The sequence below is a fragment of the Strigops habroptila genome, assembly GCF_004027225.2.
Source record: "Strigops habroptila isolate Jane chromosome 13 unlocalized genomic scaffold, bStrHab1.2.pri S16, whole genome shotgun sequence".
Lineage (NCBI taxonomy): Eukaryota > Metazoa > Chordata > Aves > Psittaciformes > Psittacidae > Strigops > Strigops habroptila.
The window spans coordinates 10504516-10524438 of NW_022651054.1; the positions used below are offsets into that span (position 1 = coordinate 10504516).

At 49.8% G+C, this 19923-nt stretch overlaps 2 protein-coding genes across 4 annotated transcripts in view; one reads left to right on the plus strand and one right to left on the minus strand.

Annotated features, from left to right (window-relative positions):
- AATF (apoptosis antagonizing transcription factor) overlaps nucleotides 1–11005 on the plus strand; it is a 50232-nt gene extending 39227 nt beyond the window's left edge. For 2 of the 3 annotated variants that reach the window (XM_030472176.1, XM_030472178.1), the window contains one exon: nucleotides 9075–10215. In XM_030472176.1, the coding sequence (XP_030328036.1) occupies nucleotides 9075–9138 (64 nt within the window). In that variant the 3' untranslated portion in view covers nucleotides 9139–10215. Of the gene's footprint in view, nucleotides 1–9074; nucleotides 10216–10759 lie in introns of those variants that run through there. The other variant, XM_030472175.1, reaches the window with a different exon arrangement.
- Nucleotides 11006–13909: 2904 nt separating this feature from the next.
- The window catches only part of ACACA (acetyl-CoA carboxylase alpha), a 114890-nt gene continuing 108876 nt past the window's right edge, over nucleotides 13910–19923 (minus strand). Inside the window, 4 exon segments of the mRNA XM_030472174.1 lie at nucleotides 13910–15951; nucleotides 17192–17328; nucleotides 19119–19289; nucleotides 19684–19838. Of these exon segments, the coding sequence (XP_030328034.1) occupies nucleotides 15825–15951; nucleotides 17192–17328; nucleotides 19119–19289; nucleotides 19684–19838 (590 nt within the window). The 3' untranslated portion in view covers nucleotides 13910–15824.

Here is a 19923-nt window from a genome sequence, read left to right on the forward strand (position 1 = left end):
CACCAAAGGCCCACATAGACAAGTGAGCACCTTTTCAGTACACACAGAGCTGCTGTATCTGCAGGAGTGCAAGGTCAGGTAAAGTCTCTGTTCCTGGGAAGAGCTGTGTGTGTGTATTTTGGTTTTGTTCTATCTCTCTGTCAGCTTTGATATATAGATCCTCAGATCTCTGCTCTGTACCTGTGTGTGGAACAGAGACTAAACACAGACACTTTAAAAAGTATAATATCAAATTACTGCTAAGTTGGGTGAACACCGTTATTTCACCTCTGGAGGACAGTAACTTGCAGGAGAGGTGTCCTTTAAGGACACAGATGTTTGGTCCAAACACCTTTATCTCCCACGAGGACTCAGGTTATTCTGACAGGTAAAACAAGATTGTGCAAATATGCAACAGTGATCTAATCAGCTGGAACAACAGCAATATTTTAACTGGCGCTACCTTTTAACAGCATCATTAAAGGCTCTCATTACTCTTTTATTAGAGGCTCACTCTATTTCTTATCAGATTACAGAATGAACATAACTCATGGCACTGATTTGATCTCTTGTTAAAGAGGATTACAGCTTTGCATTAACTTGGATTGACACGGTTTATAATTTGCTGTTGATACACATGCTGGCGGTGTCACATGTTTGACCCCCTCCCCACAGCACCGCCAAGGAAAAGGACACCCATACATCATCATTAAAGATGGCACCAGTGCAGGAATGGGAGGGAAAAGGAGGCTTTTCTGCAGTAAAGTCAGGCAGGACAAAAGAGACGTGTTCTCAAGTGCAAGCTGGAATTCAGGATGGGATTTATAACTGGGTGAAGTGGGGGGGAGAATAGATCAAGCTTTTAGAGAGCTTGCTTTTTACCTCAGCAAATGGTTCTTCTTTATGGAGGAGGCCTTTGCATCTCTTATGAGCCAAATTCGAGGGAAGAAGTTGGCTGTAATGGGACTGTGTCAGACCATGCAGTTCCACTGCAGCGTGAAGCCTTTCCAGGAGCTGGGGAAATCCTCTGCTCTTCTCAGGCCTCTCCACACTGTGATTGTCACCAGTGAGTGAGCTGGTCCCTGCCCTCAGGTAGCATTGATCATACACCACCAGCTGATGGTGTAGCTTGGCCAGATAGCCCGTTTGCCTGTGGTGGCACTTACCTTATTGTCCCTGGTTTGTGGGAACCCCAGACAACTGGGGCTTCAGCACAGGGCTGCGTGTCAGTGATGTGGCTCCCTTCTTCCAGCTCCCATGTACTGCCCATGCCTTGTCTCCACACCTCTTGTAGTACGTTTTGTGTTTCAGGAATCACTGCCTGAAGTCCCACAGCCAAGTGCAAGGCATTAAGCCCCTGAATCCACAGGGGCCATCCCGTTGGCCTCAGGTCATGCTTGGTAGAAGAGCATCCAGCCCACTCTTGTTCTTGCACGAGCAGACCAATGCCTGCTGGGAAGCTGAGTTAAGACACAAGATTATCCAGCTGCCAGCAAGGTTTGGATTAGAGCATTTCCCTTGGATTCAGGCAGGATGTTGTGTGTTTCCTCCATCAGCGTTCTCACTCTTGGACTTAGAGCAGTTGCTTTGTCACAGTGTGTCTTTCTGCAAGCAGAGGGGGTTACGTGGTAGGGAATCCTGGTATTAAAAGATTAAGTTACTTATATGATATAAGAGTTTAATATTAAAAAAAAAAAGAAAGGTTGGTGAGATACCAGCCTTGAACTCAGCTCACTTTGTACTTTGGGTATTAAAACACCATGAGACTAGATTAATGGAGGAATTTGGGCTCTGGGATTGTCAATCCAGTACATTCACCACGACAGAAGTCCCTGAAAGGAAGCAAAGCCCTTCTTTCTGGAACAACTAAACCAGCAGCTTCTGTGATCGTGTTGGTGGAGAGAAATTATTCAAAGTTTATGTAGACCCAGCCTGGATGAAGGGTTATCCTGCTTTGTATTGGCTTTGTTTTGGGAAACAAAGGGAAGTAGCGCTAACGTGGAGGGCGATCTCAGAGTGGGCAGTGCTCTGAGGTTTGAGGGAAAGCTGTTGTTCCTGGCATGAGGCTGTGGGTATGAGGGTGAGCTGCCTGCTTGGGTGCTGTGGTCTATGGAAGAGCCCCCTGGAGTGGCAGGGATCCCCATGGACTCTCTTGGGGGGGTGATGTGTGGCCCGCTGCACAGTCTGAGCTCGCTCAGGGACGTAGTGCTTGGGGGGACAGAGCCTTAGATATGAGCTCTGCTGGGAACCAAGAGAAACCCACATGTTGTCCCTGTGAAACCCAGCCTGCTTGGCTTGACTGTTGGTCCTGAGGCACCACAACTTTGGTATCATTCTGCTCTTTGTGTATCATTGTTTGGTGGATTTTACCCCCCTAACCTTTGGCTTGGCCTTAGAAGTCAGCTCATGTAGATGCAGTTAAGAATCCCATATCGCTTTTAACCATAGTTGTTAGAAAGGCTGGTATTTGAACAAGGAGTAGTTGTTCTGAGGCTGCAGTAGTGAAGTGGTATACGTGACCCTGGCTAGTGCCAGGGGGCTGAAATCATCGTGTCCCAACATTTGATGTTTGACATCCCATGTAAGGCGACAGGCGCCTCTGTTATGGAAATTTCCTTTTTAAAGGGAAAAAAAATAACCTGTTAAGAGCTGCAAGATGATTTGTCATCCTTCCTTTGTGAGACAATTTGTCTTCTCCTGCATCAAATCTGTTATAAAACAGGCAAGCTGTGAAAGAGGGAAATCATCCTAGGAATATGGGATGTTAAGGTACACAAAGAATGGTCCCCTCCGTGCGCACGTCTGCGCAGGGCACTTCACATGCAGCATTACAGTGGCTGCTCTGCTCAAATACCCATCTAAAAACAAAGACTGGGAAGGCAACATTTTATGGATTTCATGGGGAAAGGAAAGCTGCTGGAAAGCATGCCAGGGGAGCAGGCTGGAGCCTTCTGTGCTTCCCTGTGTTTTGCTGCTTCTCCAGCCCCTTGTCCATACCTTTTATGCTTTGTGCTGTAAAAGCTCAGATGTGAATGCTGAATGCACTTAGGATCAAAATCAGGATGAGGGAGGTCCCAAGCTCAGGGCTGGTCAGTAAGCAGATGGCTGTGTGCTGGTGTAAGGGGGAAGTGTTTGGAACTGATGACAGAGATGGCAGGTCTGAACACCAGGTCTGGTTAAGTTTGGGGAACGGTACCTTGAGCAGCCCCTCCATCCTCTCCTCCCTGCCCCATCCCCAGCTGCAGCCTCACAAACTGTGCAGAGTCCCTTTGTTTCGGGCAGGAACCAGCTTTCTGAAGTATTTATAAATCTTGTGCCTGCTCTCAGGAGACAAACCAGAGGTCACATGTCACCTTTCATAATTTAAAGCTGTGGGGCTAAAAGCATTTGCACAGACTTGGAGGACCCGATCCCGACCTGCCTGAGCGAGAGAGAATTGTGGGAGACCTTTGTGGATCTCCTTCCCGCGCCGGGCAGGGTGATGGGAGCCGTCTGGCTGGGTAATTTATAGCTGGAGTTGCACGCTCCGGGTTTGGGCCGTGCTGGGAAGCGAGTGAGAGAGTGCCATCTCGTGGGGCTGCATCCCGCCCAGCACCGTGTCACCGCGCTGCCGCCGGACACAGCCGTGGCTGCCATGGCCGGACACCGCGCACAGCGCTCGGCTCTGCCGTTCAGGACCCTCGCTTTCAAACACAAGGGTGTTTTAATTCTCCTTCAGCAATTGCTGCTGCTTGGTTTGCTCTGCATCATCGACCGTGCCATGGGTTTGTTGCTGGGGAAATAGAGGAGTGGGGAATGCATGTTGGAAGGTGTGTGGATACGGAGCCACATCCACACCCCACACGTGCTGATGCAGGGTAATGCTTTTTGATTAGAAATTGAGAAATAAAGGGCCTCAGCTTGTTTTACCTTCCTGAGTACCTGCTCTGCTTGCTGGGCACCTCGTCATCTGAATTTCACAGCACTGGCCAAAAGATTTCTTAGGATACAGACAGAAAGTTTTCCAAGGAAATGATCCACAGCCAGCTTCAGTTTTCATCGGGGGGGTGTGTGTGTGTGTGGTTTTCATCCTCACTTTCTTCAGGGGGGGGTCATGTTCTATCTTTCACCAGGTTTTGTGAATTAAAACCTCATTGTTCCCAGTGGAGGATGTCAGTGGGAATGGGGTAGGAACAGTTCTGTCAGTACTGCTTGTGGCATACTCTAAATTATCTCTCTTAATTTTTGGCCTGGAAGAAGTAAAAGGTACATGGGGAAAGATACAGAAACCTGCTGGAGGGCATCTTTAGTAAAATAGCACAGCAGTGACTCAGGCAGTGGTGTTATATTAATAACACCCAGAAAAAAACCTACCAGAAACTGAATTTTCCTCCTTAATATTGTTCTTCCACTCGTTTACACAACTGTATTTAAACCCAAGAAGTAACCTGGCTATAATTACATGAACTAGCCCAGCATTAGCTGTTCTCCCATGTGCACTTGCATATTTGTTTTCCCTGTTGTCTATTTGGAGGAATAGTGCTGCTGCAGATGGGCAAAGGAGATTCTTGGGGAACTACTAACAGTTTTAATGATATATATTTTGATGCTTCATAGATTTATGTGCTATTGCTATTAATATTCACCTGGAGCCCTCTGTGTGTGTGTTTCCTTGCTCTCTGTTGCAAGGCTTTTGCCTATAAAATGTGTGTAGTAGCAATAGCTGGGATTTGGAGGGTGGGAAGGTTCACCGGTCACTTGTACACCACTAACACTGTCTGAAGTAGCTGCTCCTTTTAGTTAATTTTTTAAAATCATGTTGTTGACATGAAATCCATCAGGTTGAATAGCAGAGAGCTGGTCAGGATCCCTGCAGTGCCATGGGGTGGTGCTGGGCCGGGCCTTGGCACCTCTTCCCTGCACAGGCAGATCCTTTGTCTGCATAGCACACATCAGGGGCCCCCCACAGCCCAGAGCGTTGCTGTGACCATGCCCAGGGCTCTGCGAGTGTTAGAGCTGTGAATGGGAAGACAGTCGGGCTGCTGGCTTGGGGTTTGCGTGGGGAGTGCCCCCCCCAGGGTCCACAGCATGGCTGGGGTGCAGGGACATCCCTTCCGTGCTGTTCCCACACAACCGAGGTGGAAATAGCACCAAAACCAGGATTCTTCTAACAGTGCAGAGGCATGGAGAGCAGAATAAACCACCTCCCTCACACACACCTTTTGTCTCAGGCTGCTGGTGCCTTGAGAAAGGGCTGTGCAAACTTTCTAGGTGCTGAGTGCCCATGGAGTGAGCCCTGGAGCTGGGAAGGGGTGAGTGCCTGGGCACAGCGCTCCCGGCTCCAGCCCATGTGCTGTCCTCAGCCCTCGGAGCCAGCTCTGAAGAAATGCATAAATAATGAAGGCAAGGTACTTACACACACATGTTTTATGGCAAATGGCTGTGTGGTTCCTGATCATTTTTTCCAGAAACAGGTTTTATGATAATATAGTAAAAATATTAAATTAGAAAATGCCTCACTAAGGGTGATAAAACCTTACTACAGTGGAAATAGGTAATTATCCCCTCTACAGCCTAAATGACAGTTTAAAAGAAATAAAAATGTTAGTGCTCATTACTTGCTTTTGTAGGTTGCAATAAAGGGTAAGTTAAATTTTAATTCAAGGAAGACCCCTGTATCGACCTGCTTCTTCCACACTCTCTACCTGAGGTGTAAGTACTGTTAATTACTCGCATAGGTTACTCCTCAGCACGTTGCAAAGACCAGCACCTCTTTGTGCTGAAGTCCCCTTTCCTTTACCCAGAGGTACCAGGCTTGCAGCAGGGTGGGTTGTTTCAACTCGGTGGCTCAAGTCTGATGTTTAATATATGTGGGTGGAGGAGAGGAATTTTGTATTTTTTAACCAAAATCCACGTTCATTATGCATAGCCTTAAGGGGGCTGAAAGTATTAAAATCCACACTTACCCTGGTGAATTGAAACAGAGACAAGGTTAAACCTGGAGGATTGATGAGTTTTACTCTCTGCATGGTTAAATCCTGCTGAGATGCTGTAAAAGGAAGGTACCCCAGATGATGAGAAGAGGGGAAAAAAAAGGTTGTGGGTTGGTTTTTTGTCATTCAGGGTGAATTATTTGTCCTGTTTTGGGGGTTACCTGATTCCCCTCCTTCTCCTGCCACTCTCTGACAGGGTGTCTGCCCATGCAGTGGTAGTATCTGAACTGCTCCACTTGGATTTTGACTCTAAAAGAGGTTACCAGTGTTGTGCCCAGGAGGTTGGGGCTGTGGGATGCTGTGAGCTGCCGGGCACCCTGTGGGTGCAGCCCCGCTTTGCACCCATGAAACCCGGGCTGTGAATGTCGGGTTCAGTCAGTGCTGGCAGCATTTCTCTGCTGGTGAAGGTAAATTCTTGCTTAAAGTCTCCCTGGGCCCTGCTTGCTTGAAAAATGGCTGTTTATGTAAAATCTGTAGGGTTGATCAAGCTCTGCATTGATCCTTGAACTCTTGTACCTGTCAGGAGGCTGTCAAAAACCCCAAAATGAAGACAAAACCCCGAGGGACTGGTTCTCCACCAGTGGGAAAGGCCAGGGCGAGCTGCAAAGAAACATTGCTTTTGGCTTTTGCCAGCTCACAAGGAAAACCCTGGAACTCTTGTTTCTTTGGTTAGTTTCTGTGGGGTTCCCCAGAATGTGCCCATGGTATTTGAACTTCCTTGAATGTATAAAAGAAGCATGTACGCTGAGAAATTGCAGGCAGGAGCCCCTCTGTGCAGTGGAGGTGATGTTTGGGAGCAAATCCCCCTGGAATACTGCAAAATGGCTTTGAGGTGTGTGCTGGGCAAGCAGTGAGAAGGTTTTTGAAGCCTGTTATCTGTGAGTGAGGCTTGTGGGCAAAATAAAGGTGATTTGTGTTGCTCGCTGGCACCAGGGTGCGTGCAGTTTGCTGTGTGAGTGCAGTGATCAGGCTGTGTGGTGGATTCCTGCCCCTGGCAGCACTTACCCAGGATTTCTTGTGTTGCCCAAGTGGCCAGAGGAGTGTGTGGGACAAAAAATATGCCCACACTGGGCAGTTAACATCAGTGGAAAGCAATGGAACATCTCCAGTGGGAGTGGATCCTCCCAAGCAACAGCATATACCAGGGGGAGGGGAGCAAGGGTGAAATTGGGATGTTTCACTGGAGGTGCCCGAGCTGCTCAGCCTCCTCTGGCAGTGTTTGTCAGCTTTGCCCACCTGAGTGTGAAATGATCTTCTATGAAAGCAGCACTTTGAGCATTCCCTCTCTGCTCCCGGCACGTGAACCCCGCTGCTGCCCGGGAATGCCATGGATCGCAGCGGCAGTGGGAGCGGTTGCTGGCTGTAATGACGGGGTCTGAGCCGAGCCGGCAAAGCCAGGCTGAGGGCTGCGATTGTCAGAGGACAAAATAGCAGCGTTCTGCATTTCCCTTCTGATCACTGACACAGCCTTAAAGTCACATTGTCCCTGTTGCCACTTGCCACCTGATTTCTCAGTTGAAACAGCAAAAATGAGTTACATTTATCAGTTAATAGTCAGGAAAGATGGAAATGGTGTAGGTTTGGGTAAGGTGTTCCTCTCCTTCCTCTTTTTTTTCCTTGCAAGTGTCAATACTTTCAGCTTTTTGTGCATCAGTTCTGTTTTCTAGAAGTGTTTTGATTTGGCATTTGTGTTAAAGTTGCCATAACCCGTGTGCACGCTCCTGATGTGGCACACAAACTCCAGCTGGGGTTTCACACTCTGCACACAAAACACGGCGTCAACCATTTTGTCACGTAAGGAGACGGACACGTCCCTCACCGCAGCCTTGTTTGCTGAGGGTAGAGCAGCTGATTGGTTAATTAGCTGCTAAATGAGAATTAATGGGAGAGATGTGGCCCTGTGAATGAGAATGGTGGCTTGTCTCAGTGGTCCGTGTGTGTCTGTCCGTCCTCCTGCATTGCCGGAGCCGATACTTGGTTCCTTGTCTTCCTGGGATTAATGGCTGGCATTTCTCTGCCATCACTGTTCAAAACTCAGAAGTTCCTTCTTTCTCGAGGCTGACAGGTAACTTTCTGCAGTGGAAGTGTCCGCAGGAAGCAGACAGTTTTCAAACCATCTCTTATTGATCCGTGAAGGAGCAAAGCATCAAAGCAGCCCCTAGCGAGGGTGGTCTTTGTTGTGGTCTTCGTTGAGGTGGCAGCTGAAATCACAGTGTCTGTGTCAGGTCTGGATTTCATCCTTTGAAGTCGTGTTTTACAGAGTCTTGAGCAGTGGAGAAGTCTCTTTTCTCTGCCTGTCCTAAGAGTTTTCCAGGAGCAGCTTTCCCAGGTGCTTTCCCTGAAGAACCAGTGAGATGCTGGCCCACAGTGATGCACCATTTGGTTACTGCTCTAAAAACCTGGTGATGATCAGTGTGTTCTGAAGGAAGAATCCCATCCTCCGTGTAACCATCACTCCACTCAGTGTGTCTGGCACCCCAGGCTGTTGCTTTAGAAAATAAGGCTCTCCCAATGCTTTTTCCTTGATTTCCAGATATCTCTGATTTATAAACATGCTCTGTCCCCATCTCTCAGGCTGCTTTGGTTCAAAAAATTAAAGATAAATATAACATCAGCCCACTTTTTTCTTTTAAAAGGGAAGCTTGCTCCTGTTATCAAAATGGCCGCCTGTGTGCTTTTAATTGGAATCTTGTTGCTGGGTCATTTTCATTGTTTCTCAAGTACCGTCAAGTCCAAGAAAATGTATGAAAACTAAATTATAGTCCCACGTAGACTGTGTGATTGAATCCTCCTTATGGCTCTGTGGGCTCATACATCCTATTAAAATATTCAATCTTGTTTTCTTACTTGAAGAGCCTGTCTGTAAAGGGCAAACTTACAGAAAACCTCATTCTCTGGAGATATGGTATCCAGCCACACTGAAATATTTACATACTTCTGCCTGTGATGGGGCTTAGGCAAGTTCTCCCCTTTGCCTGTGTTTATTAATGAAGATTGTTGGATGCATGTTTAATTACTCAGGGCCTTTTCATTTTAAGGAGGGGATGGGTTTGCAGCCTCCTGCTTCCATTTTGACCTTGGAAAGTAACTTGTCCCCCTCCTTCTCCTTCCTCTTTTCCCCAGGACGGAGCTTTATCGTTCGCTGTTTGGGAAAATCTCGAATCCCCAAGAACCGGAGCAGAATTAGCATGGATTGACCACAGCAGCAGGTTCCTCTCCCTTTGCTGGCCACTGCCCCATCTCAGGACATCTCCTTGGTCTGGGCTGCTGCTCGTCTGATCCAGAGCAAGTTCTCTTCAGCTGCTGGTTTGTTGCTAAAACCCCACCGAAGGACCATCAGATGCAGTTTCTGCTGAATCACACGGGCTCGGAAAGGAGAGCGGGGAGGTTTAGCTTGGCTGAACGCCCTCTCTCTGGCTTGAAAATGAACTCTGCTTCCTCCCAAAGACAATCCATTCTCTTTTAAATTCCTGACCTTGATTTTGCAAGCTGCTCAGCATGGGCACAGTGTTCTGCCGGGGGGGGGACACACGATTCAGAGCAGAGGGACCACCAGCCCCCGCCCCCTGCAATCAGGTCACCCACGTTTGTATTAAATCCTTAGAGATTTTCATTTGGGAGCTGGGGGGAGTGTTGAAGCGTGCTGTTCTGGTCGCTGGCTGCATATCTGGAATGTGTGACTTTAGTTTTCACCGAGTCAAGAGGATTTAAATGTCATTTACATAATTAACATGGCCTTAAAACAGAGAGAAGGTGCTCTCCCGTGCAGGCAGCCAGAGCTCCCCGTTCACACTCTGTTTCTCAGTGAGCACTCGCTGCACACAGTGACATTTGCTGACTGGTGATGAGCACAGCACCGGGGTACATCTGGGGCTATTTCTGCAGCTAGAAGATACTGGTGAAGTCCAGCATTGATCCTGTGCACTTAATTGTTTCTGCTGATCGTGACTCTGAGCCATCCTGTCTTCACCACCACCATGACGTGCTGCTGGGGGATGCCAGCACGGGTGTAAAACTGGCCAGAGGAGAGGACTCATGTGAGGGGGTTTGTGGGGTGTTTATATCCAAAGGGCAGAAGCTGGGAATTAAATCCCTGTGAGAGGAATCTGTCAGCCTGCTGTGATCAATCTGAAATGGAGGTTATCTTGCGTAAATAATACGTGCGTGTATGTGCGTGTACGAGGGCCACTGCTTGTGACCACATGAACTGAGCTGTCTTTGGTTTGTGTTTGGAGCAATCTAATTAAAATGCTTTGTAACCTGATGATCCAGGTGTGGTCAGGGCAGGGAAGGTCCCAGCCCCACCAGCACACTGTCACTTCACCAGCGTTGCTTTGCACAGCCCTGTGTGCTGTGGCCTCTGGTGACACCCAGCACACATCACGGGAATGTAAAGGCTTGCAATGGTATCGACGTGTTTGTTCACCCTTTCTGAGCTCCACAGGAAGGTTGGTTGGATTTTTCCCGGCATATGGGGCAACTAGATGTGACTTCAATTGTGGTGGGTGTTTTTATTCTTAAGCTTAAATAAAAATGCATTCTGTTTTTAAGTATGTAGCAGGTTAGATCACAAGGAGGGAAGCCCACGCCACGACCTCTGCTTCAGGTGAGGCCTCATGCACAGGAGATGATCCCACTTTGTATCTCCTTGTGGGGTTTGCTCCTTTCCCTCTGTTCCTGTCTCTGCTTGAAAAGGGATGTGTTGCAACACAGGTTTATCCTTCTTTTCCTTCAGAAGGCTTTCTCTGTCCCCAGAGCTGTCTGCAGACCTGATACTAATTAATCATTTTTGCACCTCATCATTACAGATTGAAGTCTTGGAGTCACCTGCTTCCAGTAAATGGCTTCCTAACACCTCCAGTGATGTATGGATAGAAAAGAGCCCTCCACGGGAAGAGAGACCCAGCTCAGCTGCAGAGACTTGCCCGGAACAGCGGTTGGTATGTGAAATCACAGGGGGTTTGAAGTCTGTTTAAAAGCAGAGGAGCAGGTACACCTGTGTGTGGGGATGGGTCTGCCCAGGTTCCACCACCCTGCACAAAGCAGCCCCTGCAGCACGGTGTGAGGGGCTGGCTACAGAACTATTCCTGTGGGAAAGGGGTTTCTTTTGTGACTTACTATTTTAAAGCAGGGGAGAAAAAGTATGGTAATGTTTTTAAACCCAGCTCCTCCAACTGCTGCTCCCAAGAGCTCTGCCTGCCTTTCTGCCTGGTCTTTAGGCAGCCTGGAGGGAGCTGATGGCCCCACGAAGCCATCAGAGCTTTTCTCTTCCCTGTTCCTCCCCGGTGCTGGTCCTTGCCCCTGTGGATCCATGCGAGGAGCAGCGGCAGCGCAGGGCAGGCTCCAGCCCTGTGCAGAATGGAGCATTTTTCTTGGCTTTAGAAAATAAGTAAGTGCCAAGGTGAGTATTGACTTTGTGTGGAAAACATACGGATCATGGATGAATAAATCTTGGTGCTGGCTCGCAGCGGAGCAGGAGCTGCAGCTCGCAGGGGAAGTGCATTGATTTCTCCTGTTTCACCCCCCCTGCAGCTCTCTGGTCAGGATTTGCCAGGCGGAAACACACTAAATGTCACCGTTGGCTTCTCTCTGCTGCCCTTTCTGTTGCAGGAGCCCAGCTGATGACCTTGTGCACAGCAGAGAGCCCAGCAGCGCCACCCGTCCCTCCGTGGAGCTGCCAGAGTCGCAGGTAAAGCACCATGCAGGGAGCTGGGGGGAGAAGGGCCTTGGAGGCTCCACGGCTGCAGGGAAGGGCTGATCTTTAAGCCACTGGTGCTGGGATATGGTGAGTAATCCCATGTTCATTAGTGAGCCACTTGGTTTGGTTCAGAGTGATGCTGTCAGTGGGCTGCTCCCCCAGGCCTCCTCTTGGTGTAACCATCATCCATGGACACATCCTGGCAATGGCACTTCCCGTCCCCTCCATCCACACCTCATCAATTCCAGCTCCCCAGCAATAGGCAGAGGTGTCCCCCCGCCTTGGACTGTACCTGCGCTGATTTCTCAGCAGCAGCAAAGCTGTGTGGTCTTCCAACATCATTAAAATCTCATGGTTTTATAACCACCATTCTGAAAGGCATCAAGGGGAGTAAATTAGCTGCTTCCAAAGTTGTTGGTGCTGGAACGGGTTCACGCTGCTTGCACTGTCAGTGCAAGCATTAAGGGTGTTTAAGAGAGAGCACTGTGGCCCTGCCCTGCTCTCAGTTTGCTGTGCTGGCAGGTTGTCGGGGTGCTGCAGGTACCGTGTCACCCCTTTCTGTTTGACTCCTGTGTCCTTTACGCTCCTAGCACCAGGGCCCTGTTCTTTTCCCTTTTTTCCTATTTCCGAGCCGAGCTGGCTGTAGTGTTGAAGGGTAATATGAACACTTTAAATCTGATAACGCCTCATTCGCATTGTTTGAGGAGATAAGAGTCAAAGCCCTACTAAGCATGCTTTTGAATTCACTTATATCAGTGCTGAAGCAGCCTTTTCCCCTGCTGTCCCCTGCCACCACCTGGGCAGCAGCTGCATGGGGAGAACCTGGGCCGGCAGCACCCGCTCGCGAGCCCCGTTTCATCTGCTGATGGTGCTGGTAAGAGCAGTGCTTTATTCCTGCTGTCAGAGCGGTGCCTCGCCTGGATTGGAGTGTGCTGCAGGAGGAGGTGCAGCCTGTGTAATCCCCAAGCAGCAGCTCATCAGAGAGGCTCCAGAGGTGACGTGCCCGTGTCCAGCAGTGAGGTGACACAGCTCTGCCCTCCATGGAGGCTGTTTCACAAGAGCACAGGTAACCAGGATCATTTCCATCCAGTTTTCCTAATGCTGCCAATTAACAGCAAGGGAGACACCATCACCCCCACCCCTCCCATAGTCATATTAATTCATGATACAGCTGCTAATTAGTACCTGCACAAACGGGCATTACACCTTTGCCAAACATTGCACAGCAACTCCAAGGTGGAGCGGGGAATGATGTGTGCGATGGGAGGGACACAGGGGCTGTGTTAATCCTTCCCCCCCCCCTCCAACAGCAAAGAATTTCAACTTTCAGACAAACAACTTCATTTACAAGTGTGTCTCTAATTAGCTGCAGAATTAGTAAAGCAGAGTTTTCCCCCCATAGATCGGCCAAAGCCCCGGGGGAGGCTGGGGAATAGAGAGAATCGCATTTCCAATTATTTTGTTGAATTGCTAATTTAGTTATTGTGCCTGGTGTAATTGTGATGGGTATTGGGTGTGCAATTCAATTTGTTTTAAATATTTGTGGGAAGGCTGATCAGTAATGGAGCTGACCTATTTCATGGCCCAAATTGAGAGAAGAGACTAAAACAAAACACAGCTACAAAGCCACAGTTTGCCTCAGTTTTTATTTTGATGTCTCTCATCCCTCTTAAGACTGTTGATGCAACAAAAGGTTTACATTAAAAGATGATGGCACTTTGATCTTGGGCTTTGGAGAGCTTACAGCTTTGGTACTGCTTTTTGTGGTGGTTTAATATGTAGATATTTTAGGCTAAAGAGTTTTAAATGCGTTTCTGGAGTTCAGCAGGGGCTGGCCCCTCGTGTCCCCCCAACCCCTCGTTTTTAACTGTCAGGATTCTGGGTTGAAAAATAACTGCTGGGGTTGAGTTGTGTTGGCAAATGTGCCCCCATTTAACATGTCACACTAATACCTTTAACGTGGGGAACTGCCAAAAGGTGTTTGTGTTATCACCCACCATCCTGGTGCTTCCTTTCTGGGGAGCTCCTGTTGACCAGGTCCAGGGAGGGTCCATGGCCACCATCCCACCCCCTTAGGGACAACCACTGGGTGTTTCCTCACTGTTCCGGTCACTGTAATGTTAGAGATGACAATAAATCCACGGAGAAGGAACAGGACCCCCTAATGCCACGCCGGGATGGCGGCTGTGGGCTGGGAGTTCTCCCTGGAGCATTGGGCAGAGCCCGGGACAGGGGTGACAGATTCACACTCCAGGCAGCAGAGCTGTAATTCATTCTTTTTATTAAAAGAAATTGAGGTAAGTGAAATACTTCAGCACCAGCAGAACCGTGTGTCCCGAGGGCAGCTCCCCCAGCCCTGCCCCACCGGTGCCGCTGCCAGGGACTATGCTGGAGTTTGACCTCAGACCAGCACTGATGTTACCCAGCAGCTGCTTTTACCCCCAGATTAAGTGGAGCCTCAGCCAGTGCCTGTATCTTGTGATGCCCCCAGGTAGGAAACCCCAGTGACAACAGAGGAGGAGCCCAACAAGCCGTGATGTCCCCCGAGCAGTTGACATTCCTGCCTGTCCTGTGTGTGTCCTGCTGCAGCCCACGCCGGCATAAGGAAAAACAGCTTCGGGGGTTGTTCAGGGGCTATAGTGGGGAAAAAAAGGTCTTTTTAAAATCAAATTGGGGTTCTCAGCTATTAAGACAAAGCAAGTCCTTCAGCTGACGGGGCTCCCCACTGGCCACGGTGCTGCTGGTCCCCTGGGAAGAGCATGGTGACCCAGGATTTGGGATGAGCTCTCGCACCACATGTGCAGAAGGGCTGCATTGCACTTCAGAAGGAAACAGTACAGGTGTGAGGCACTGGCACCGTCATTAGTTAACTCTCTCATTAAAACATCCCTTCCTATTTATCTCTATATTAAAAGAGGAATTGTAAAATCTGAAATACCTTTAAGACCATCATTGGCGTAAGCTCTCCAGTGCGTGTTAGACCAGATCCATTACCGTGTCTATGTGCTAGGGGCTGACGGTGCTTCCCAGCAGAGTTCCACCTTCTCTGAGCTTTTACTAATGGCAGGAGGCCCATGAAAATACAAAAGTGTAGAAATAAGCCGGGGCTGGCTCAGCCTGTGGCGTGTGCTTACCTGCCACACACATTCCTGACCAGCTCCACGAGTGAGCATTGGGAGTACCACAAATCTCTTACATTCCCATCTTCCCATGTGCAGGCAGCTCCAGTGATGGAGAAGAACTTTGCTCAGATTAGACCAAGGTTTCCTTGTGCGTTTCTAACCCCACTGGTGTATGTGACTGTCCTTTCCCCTCCCCTGTGTTCTGCTGCCGTTTCCCGCTCCTACAAACGGGATTAGCACTTACACAGCAGTGGGGCTGCTCGTGTCTGTAAACCCCTCAGAGTAAGCAGAGCAGGAGGAGCAGAGGTGGCTGAGCAGCTGTGTTTTGGTCTCCTCTCTGACCTCTTCCTACAAGGGCTTTTCACGCAGTTTGCTGGCCTGTTCTAAAGGAATTGGGCACAAAGGCAAAGCAAGCAGGGAATTACCCTCCAGAATCCTGCCCCAACACTGTGGCAGTCCCGGAGCCATCCCCACAGCCTGCCAGGGCATGGGGGGCAGCCCTGAAACACTCTTTTTCCCTCTCCTCCTCCCAGGTAACAAGACAGACATTGACACACAGCTCCCAGGCTCCGCTCACCCTCGGGACAGAGGCGGGAGGGCTCCGGGCCTGGGCGATGCACTCGCAGGGTCACATTGGCACTTGTCAGCGGGAAGCTGCCGCTGCAGGGTGAGGAGAGCCCCGGGGTTTGGTGTGACACCCCCTGCTCTGCTGTGCCCAGGCCTCATGGTGCCGCAGCACCCTTCATTGCCTGGCTGTGGCGCTGAACAGCGTCGGTCCAGTCACGCTTTGTTAAATAAATAAGGTACAGTTAAGACAGCAGGACCTCAGTTCCGCAGGCGCTTGTGTTTATACATCTCCTTCGTGTCTCTGGCCAAAGAACACACTTCCTCTGGTCAGTCTGATTGGAAACAATTCAAATGTCCCTGTGGCAGCGCTCCCTGAGCCTCCCAGCCGTGGTACAGTGGGCACAGTCAAGCAGACAAAAGGCAATTCTGAGCTGCTGCTTTTTCCTCCACTGTACCAGGCAGGGGGAGTGTGGGAAATCGATGCTCTTACGTTGAAGAAGGTGAGTCCATTGTGGAGAGGATCCGCACGATCTCGGCTCGCTGCGTGGGTGATATATGCTGGGTCATGTGCACTATGGAATCCATGGCAACCTCCGGATTGGCCTGGACCAGGCTGGAAAGAGGCGAGAGTTAAGTGAGGGCAGCCCCGGCCCTTGCACCCAAGCGCATCCCACAGCTCCCGGGCAGGCCTGGGGTGGGGAGGTGGAAATAAGGGGTCTGGAGGAGGCGGTGAGCCCAGTGCTTGCTTGGAGGCGCCTCATGCTACTGAATTTGCTGGGCAGAGCCTGAAATCCCGAGCGGCTGGACACGGGCAGGCCAGGAGCTATGGAGCACGTCCTTACCCCACCAGCAGCACCTTCAGAGGCTGCCGAGAACACCCAAACCCCCACCCAGACATCGCAGAGCCTCAGCTGCAGAGAAACTGGTGGAAACGATGGTGAGAAGACACCCTGAGGAGTCAAACATGGGGCACAGGACCCACTGGAGCACTGTACCACAGTCCAGTGCCCTCCCCAGCTCTCCTAAAGCTGCTTTAAGGGACCTCCAGTTTGAGAAATAAAAATGACCAAAATGAGATCTGTTTGAATTCAGCCTCATTTGTCTCACGAGGGTTAAACTGGCTCCACTGGAGGGAAACTCCTCCAAGCAGGAGCAGCAAATGCTCTACCAGTATTTTAGTATTGGGGGGTTATTTGGTGTAGTTCTAAACAGCAGCCGAAGGGAGCTGGGCTTTTATGACATCGAGCACAGAGGAAACCAGGGTGGGAGGTCAGGGCCGAATAAAAATGAAGGGAAGAAGTGTATGGATATTCTGGCCATGTGTGGGCAGCACATGCTCTGACAGCCGCAGCTCGGAGCTGTTCTCCTGGCTTTAGGAAGGAACATGCATGTGTGTGTGTGTATATAGATATATATATATATAGAGAGAGAGAGAGAGAGAGAGAGAGAGATACATATATATAGAGAGAGATATATATATATATATAGACATATAGAGATATATGTAGATGCACACACACATATATGATCTTAGCAGGCCATATATTTATATATACACACACATATGTATATACACATATATCTATATATACACACACACACACACATATATATATATATATGGCCTGCTAAGATAGATAATTTTCCATTATCTGTCTCTAATGGACTTTCTGTGCCATTGCTCTGCCAGGAAAGGGCAGGGATGGCTCCAGAGGGTCGGATCCCTCTGCTAATGTCTCTGCTCTGCTGGTTTGGGATCCTGCTCAAGGTCCAGCCCCGGCAGGAGCAGGAGCTGCAGCCCTGGCAGAGGCCGAGCTCCGTAACTCCGCGCCGTGCTGGAGCGGGCGCCTCACCTCCGCATCTGTTTGAGGATGTAATCCCTCGAGATGTATTTGATGTTTTCTCCCACGACAGAGCGGACGCCCTCCTCCTCCGTGAGCTGCTTCTCCAGCCACTCCACCAGGTCCTTGTTGCTGTCCCACAAGTAGGCCTGTGAACAACCTACACGTGTCACCCTGTGTCCTGCACTGCACTCCCCATGCTCCCTTCCCAGCGCACAGTCATTGGCAGCCAGGGGGCGGGGGGGAACATTCAGGGTCTCCACATCCCAAAAAGCCTTGGTGCCAACCCCCCCTTTTCTCCTTTGCAAGATCATTTCACCTGATACTTGCCTGGTAGTTGACTACATAATAATTCAGGAGTGTGTTAGGCTCCTAATAGCCTTCTCGCTCCTCTCTGCTCCTCTCATTTTCTTTACAAATCATTTAAGAATCGTTTTGTTAATGGTTTCCGGAAAAGCAAGTACCACCATTAGCACTCATTCATATTTATGTCATTTTATTTGGGTAATTAAACACAAAGCTCCTCATTTAAAGGTGCACTATCTTTCTCTGTTATCACTAACCAAGTCAAAGTCAGAATGACAATGAGCTCGGTGCAACGCACCGTGGGGTGAGGAGGCACCCTCCTGGCACAGCACAGGGCAGACCCCAGCAGCTCCAACAGGGAACTTTGGGGCACTTTGGATCCTCACGGCTGCGCCTGTGGCCTGACTGGGAGCAGAGGGATTTCGGACTGGTTGTGGAGCAAGAGGCAGGAGCATGTGGTGGGTATTTGCACCCAAAGGTGAAGCCTTGGGCTGGCGGGGGGGCAGCGTTTCACCCCTCAGCCTCCTCACTGCTCACCCCTCACTATACATTGAATTACCTGTTTACAAAGGACAAGAAATTGTTTCCCCTTCCCTGCGCTGCTCCAAAGCCGTGTTCCTCCGAATGATGATGGAGATGTTGTTACATCCTCGGGTGAGAGCTGGCCCTGCCCTGAGCAGCCCCTACCCCAGCCCCAGCCCTACCCAACACACTCTAATAAACCATTAGCATCACGTATGTGATTGTTTTAATGCAGTGATGTCACCTCAACCTCAAGATTTTGCTTATTTCATTGTTTTTCCTTATTATTCATTTAAACTCATCAGGTTTTGCTCCTTGCCTCTGCCCCCAGACAGGCCAGAAACGCTCCCTGCATACAAAGTGGGGCCCAAGAAGCTGCCTTAACAGTTGCAGACCTGTGCAAAGCTCGATTTACCCAAGAATCCCAAAGCTTTTAGTTTAGGAGAATATTTAATACTCTTATTAATCATTTTTAATCCGTTTGCTTTTAATTAAGAAACAGCATGATGCTTTCCTATCAACATATGCCAGGGAGCAGATTAATTGTGGCTTAAGATAACTCTCCTTGATTGGTGTAATGTATTAGCTAACGAGATGCCCGCTTCTAAAGACGCTCAGACACTACCTTGGAAAGCCGCTGCCCCCCAGAGAACCCCCCCCCCGGAGCCCCTCAGTGTTTGTGACTTTAAAAATAGAATAAAATCAAATCGAATCAAACCACGAGCTCAGATTGGAGAACGCTGACAAAAACAACCCGAGAGCAGCGACAGAGATTGTGCTTCAGAGATTGCGGCTTCCCTGGCTGAGCACTATTAAAGGGCTCCCGGCCCCAGCGCTGGGATGAGCCCGAGGATGGCGCCGAGGGGAGCCCGGGTCCGTGTCCCAGCCTCTGATGGCTCCACACGGTGTCACAGCACTGCATGAGCCAGGGATGTGCGGCCAAGGGGCTCCCCTGTGCTGAGACGTGGCAATGGTGAGGGAGCACCAGGCCCCTGAGACCTGACCCCGAGTTCATAGCCCACCTCAAACACTTGTGGACATGACAATTAAAAACCAGGGATCAAACTCCACCCGGGAGAACTAACCCCTTGGTGAGAGTGTTCCCACCTACCTTCACTGTGCCTTCAACTTCCACAAACCAGCGCCTCAGCATAGCCTGGATCTGCCCATCGGTCAGCTCGGGATTGGCATCGTGGATCTTCTTTTTTACCACATCTTCTAGAAGAAGACGTCTTAATCTCCAGTAGAAGAAGGTTCGGGAAGTTTTCCAGTCTAGAATATCCTGCCCAAGACAGAAGTGAAGGAGAAATGAGTGAGGAACAACATTTAAGTGGAGAAATACATATCCCTTATTCCCACTGGCAAAAAAAGGCCTGCACAAGAGAAATACAAACACTCCCATGTCTGAGCTTTGAAGACCCACACCGTCATCCCATTCAGGCCCAGAAAACATGGGGGTCTCACATGGACATGGATCATGTAAAGGTGGTAGAAAACACATCGTGCTTATGTCCTGGGACCAGGACACAGGTGGTGGGTGCAGAGGGTTTGCTCCTGTGGCAAGAGGCATTGGGGCAGAGGTTGATGTGCAGGGTTATGATGTGGTGGGTTATTTTGCATGCACGAGACTCCATTCCCCCTGTGTCATTCCCCAGGGAACGCTCCTTGGCACTCACCGTTATGACCCCCTTCTCCTGCATCCGCCCGGGCGTGTCGTGCAGGTCAGCGAACTGCATGGCTACCTGGTGGTAGATGGGAATCAGGAATTCCTCCCGCTCCTTCAGCTTCGTCTCCAGCTCTTTCCGGTCCGTGGGGCTCAGCTCAGGGGTACCTGCAACCGGGCACAGCCACACGTCAGAGACAGGGCAAAGCAGAGGGAGCACGAGAGCTGCTGCGAGGGGGAAAGGCCACCAGCT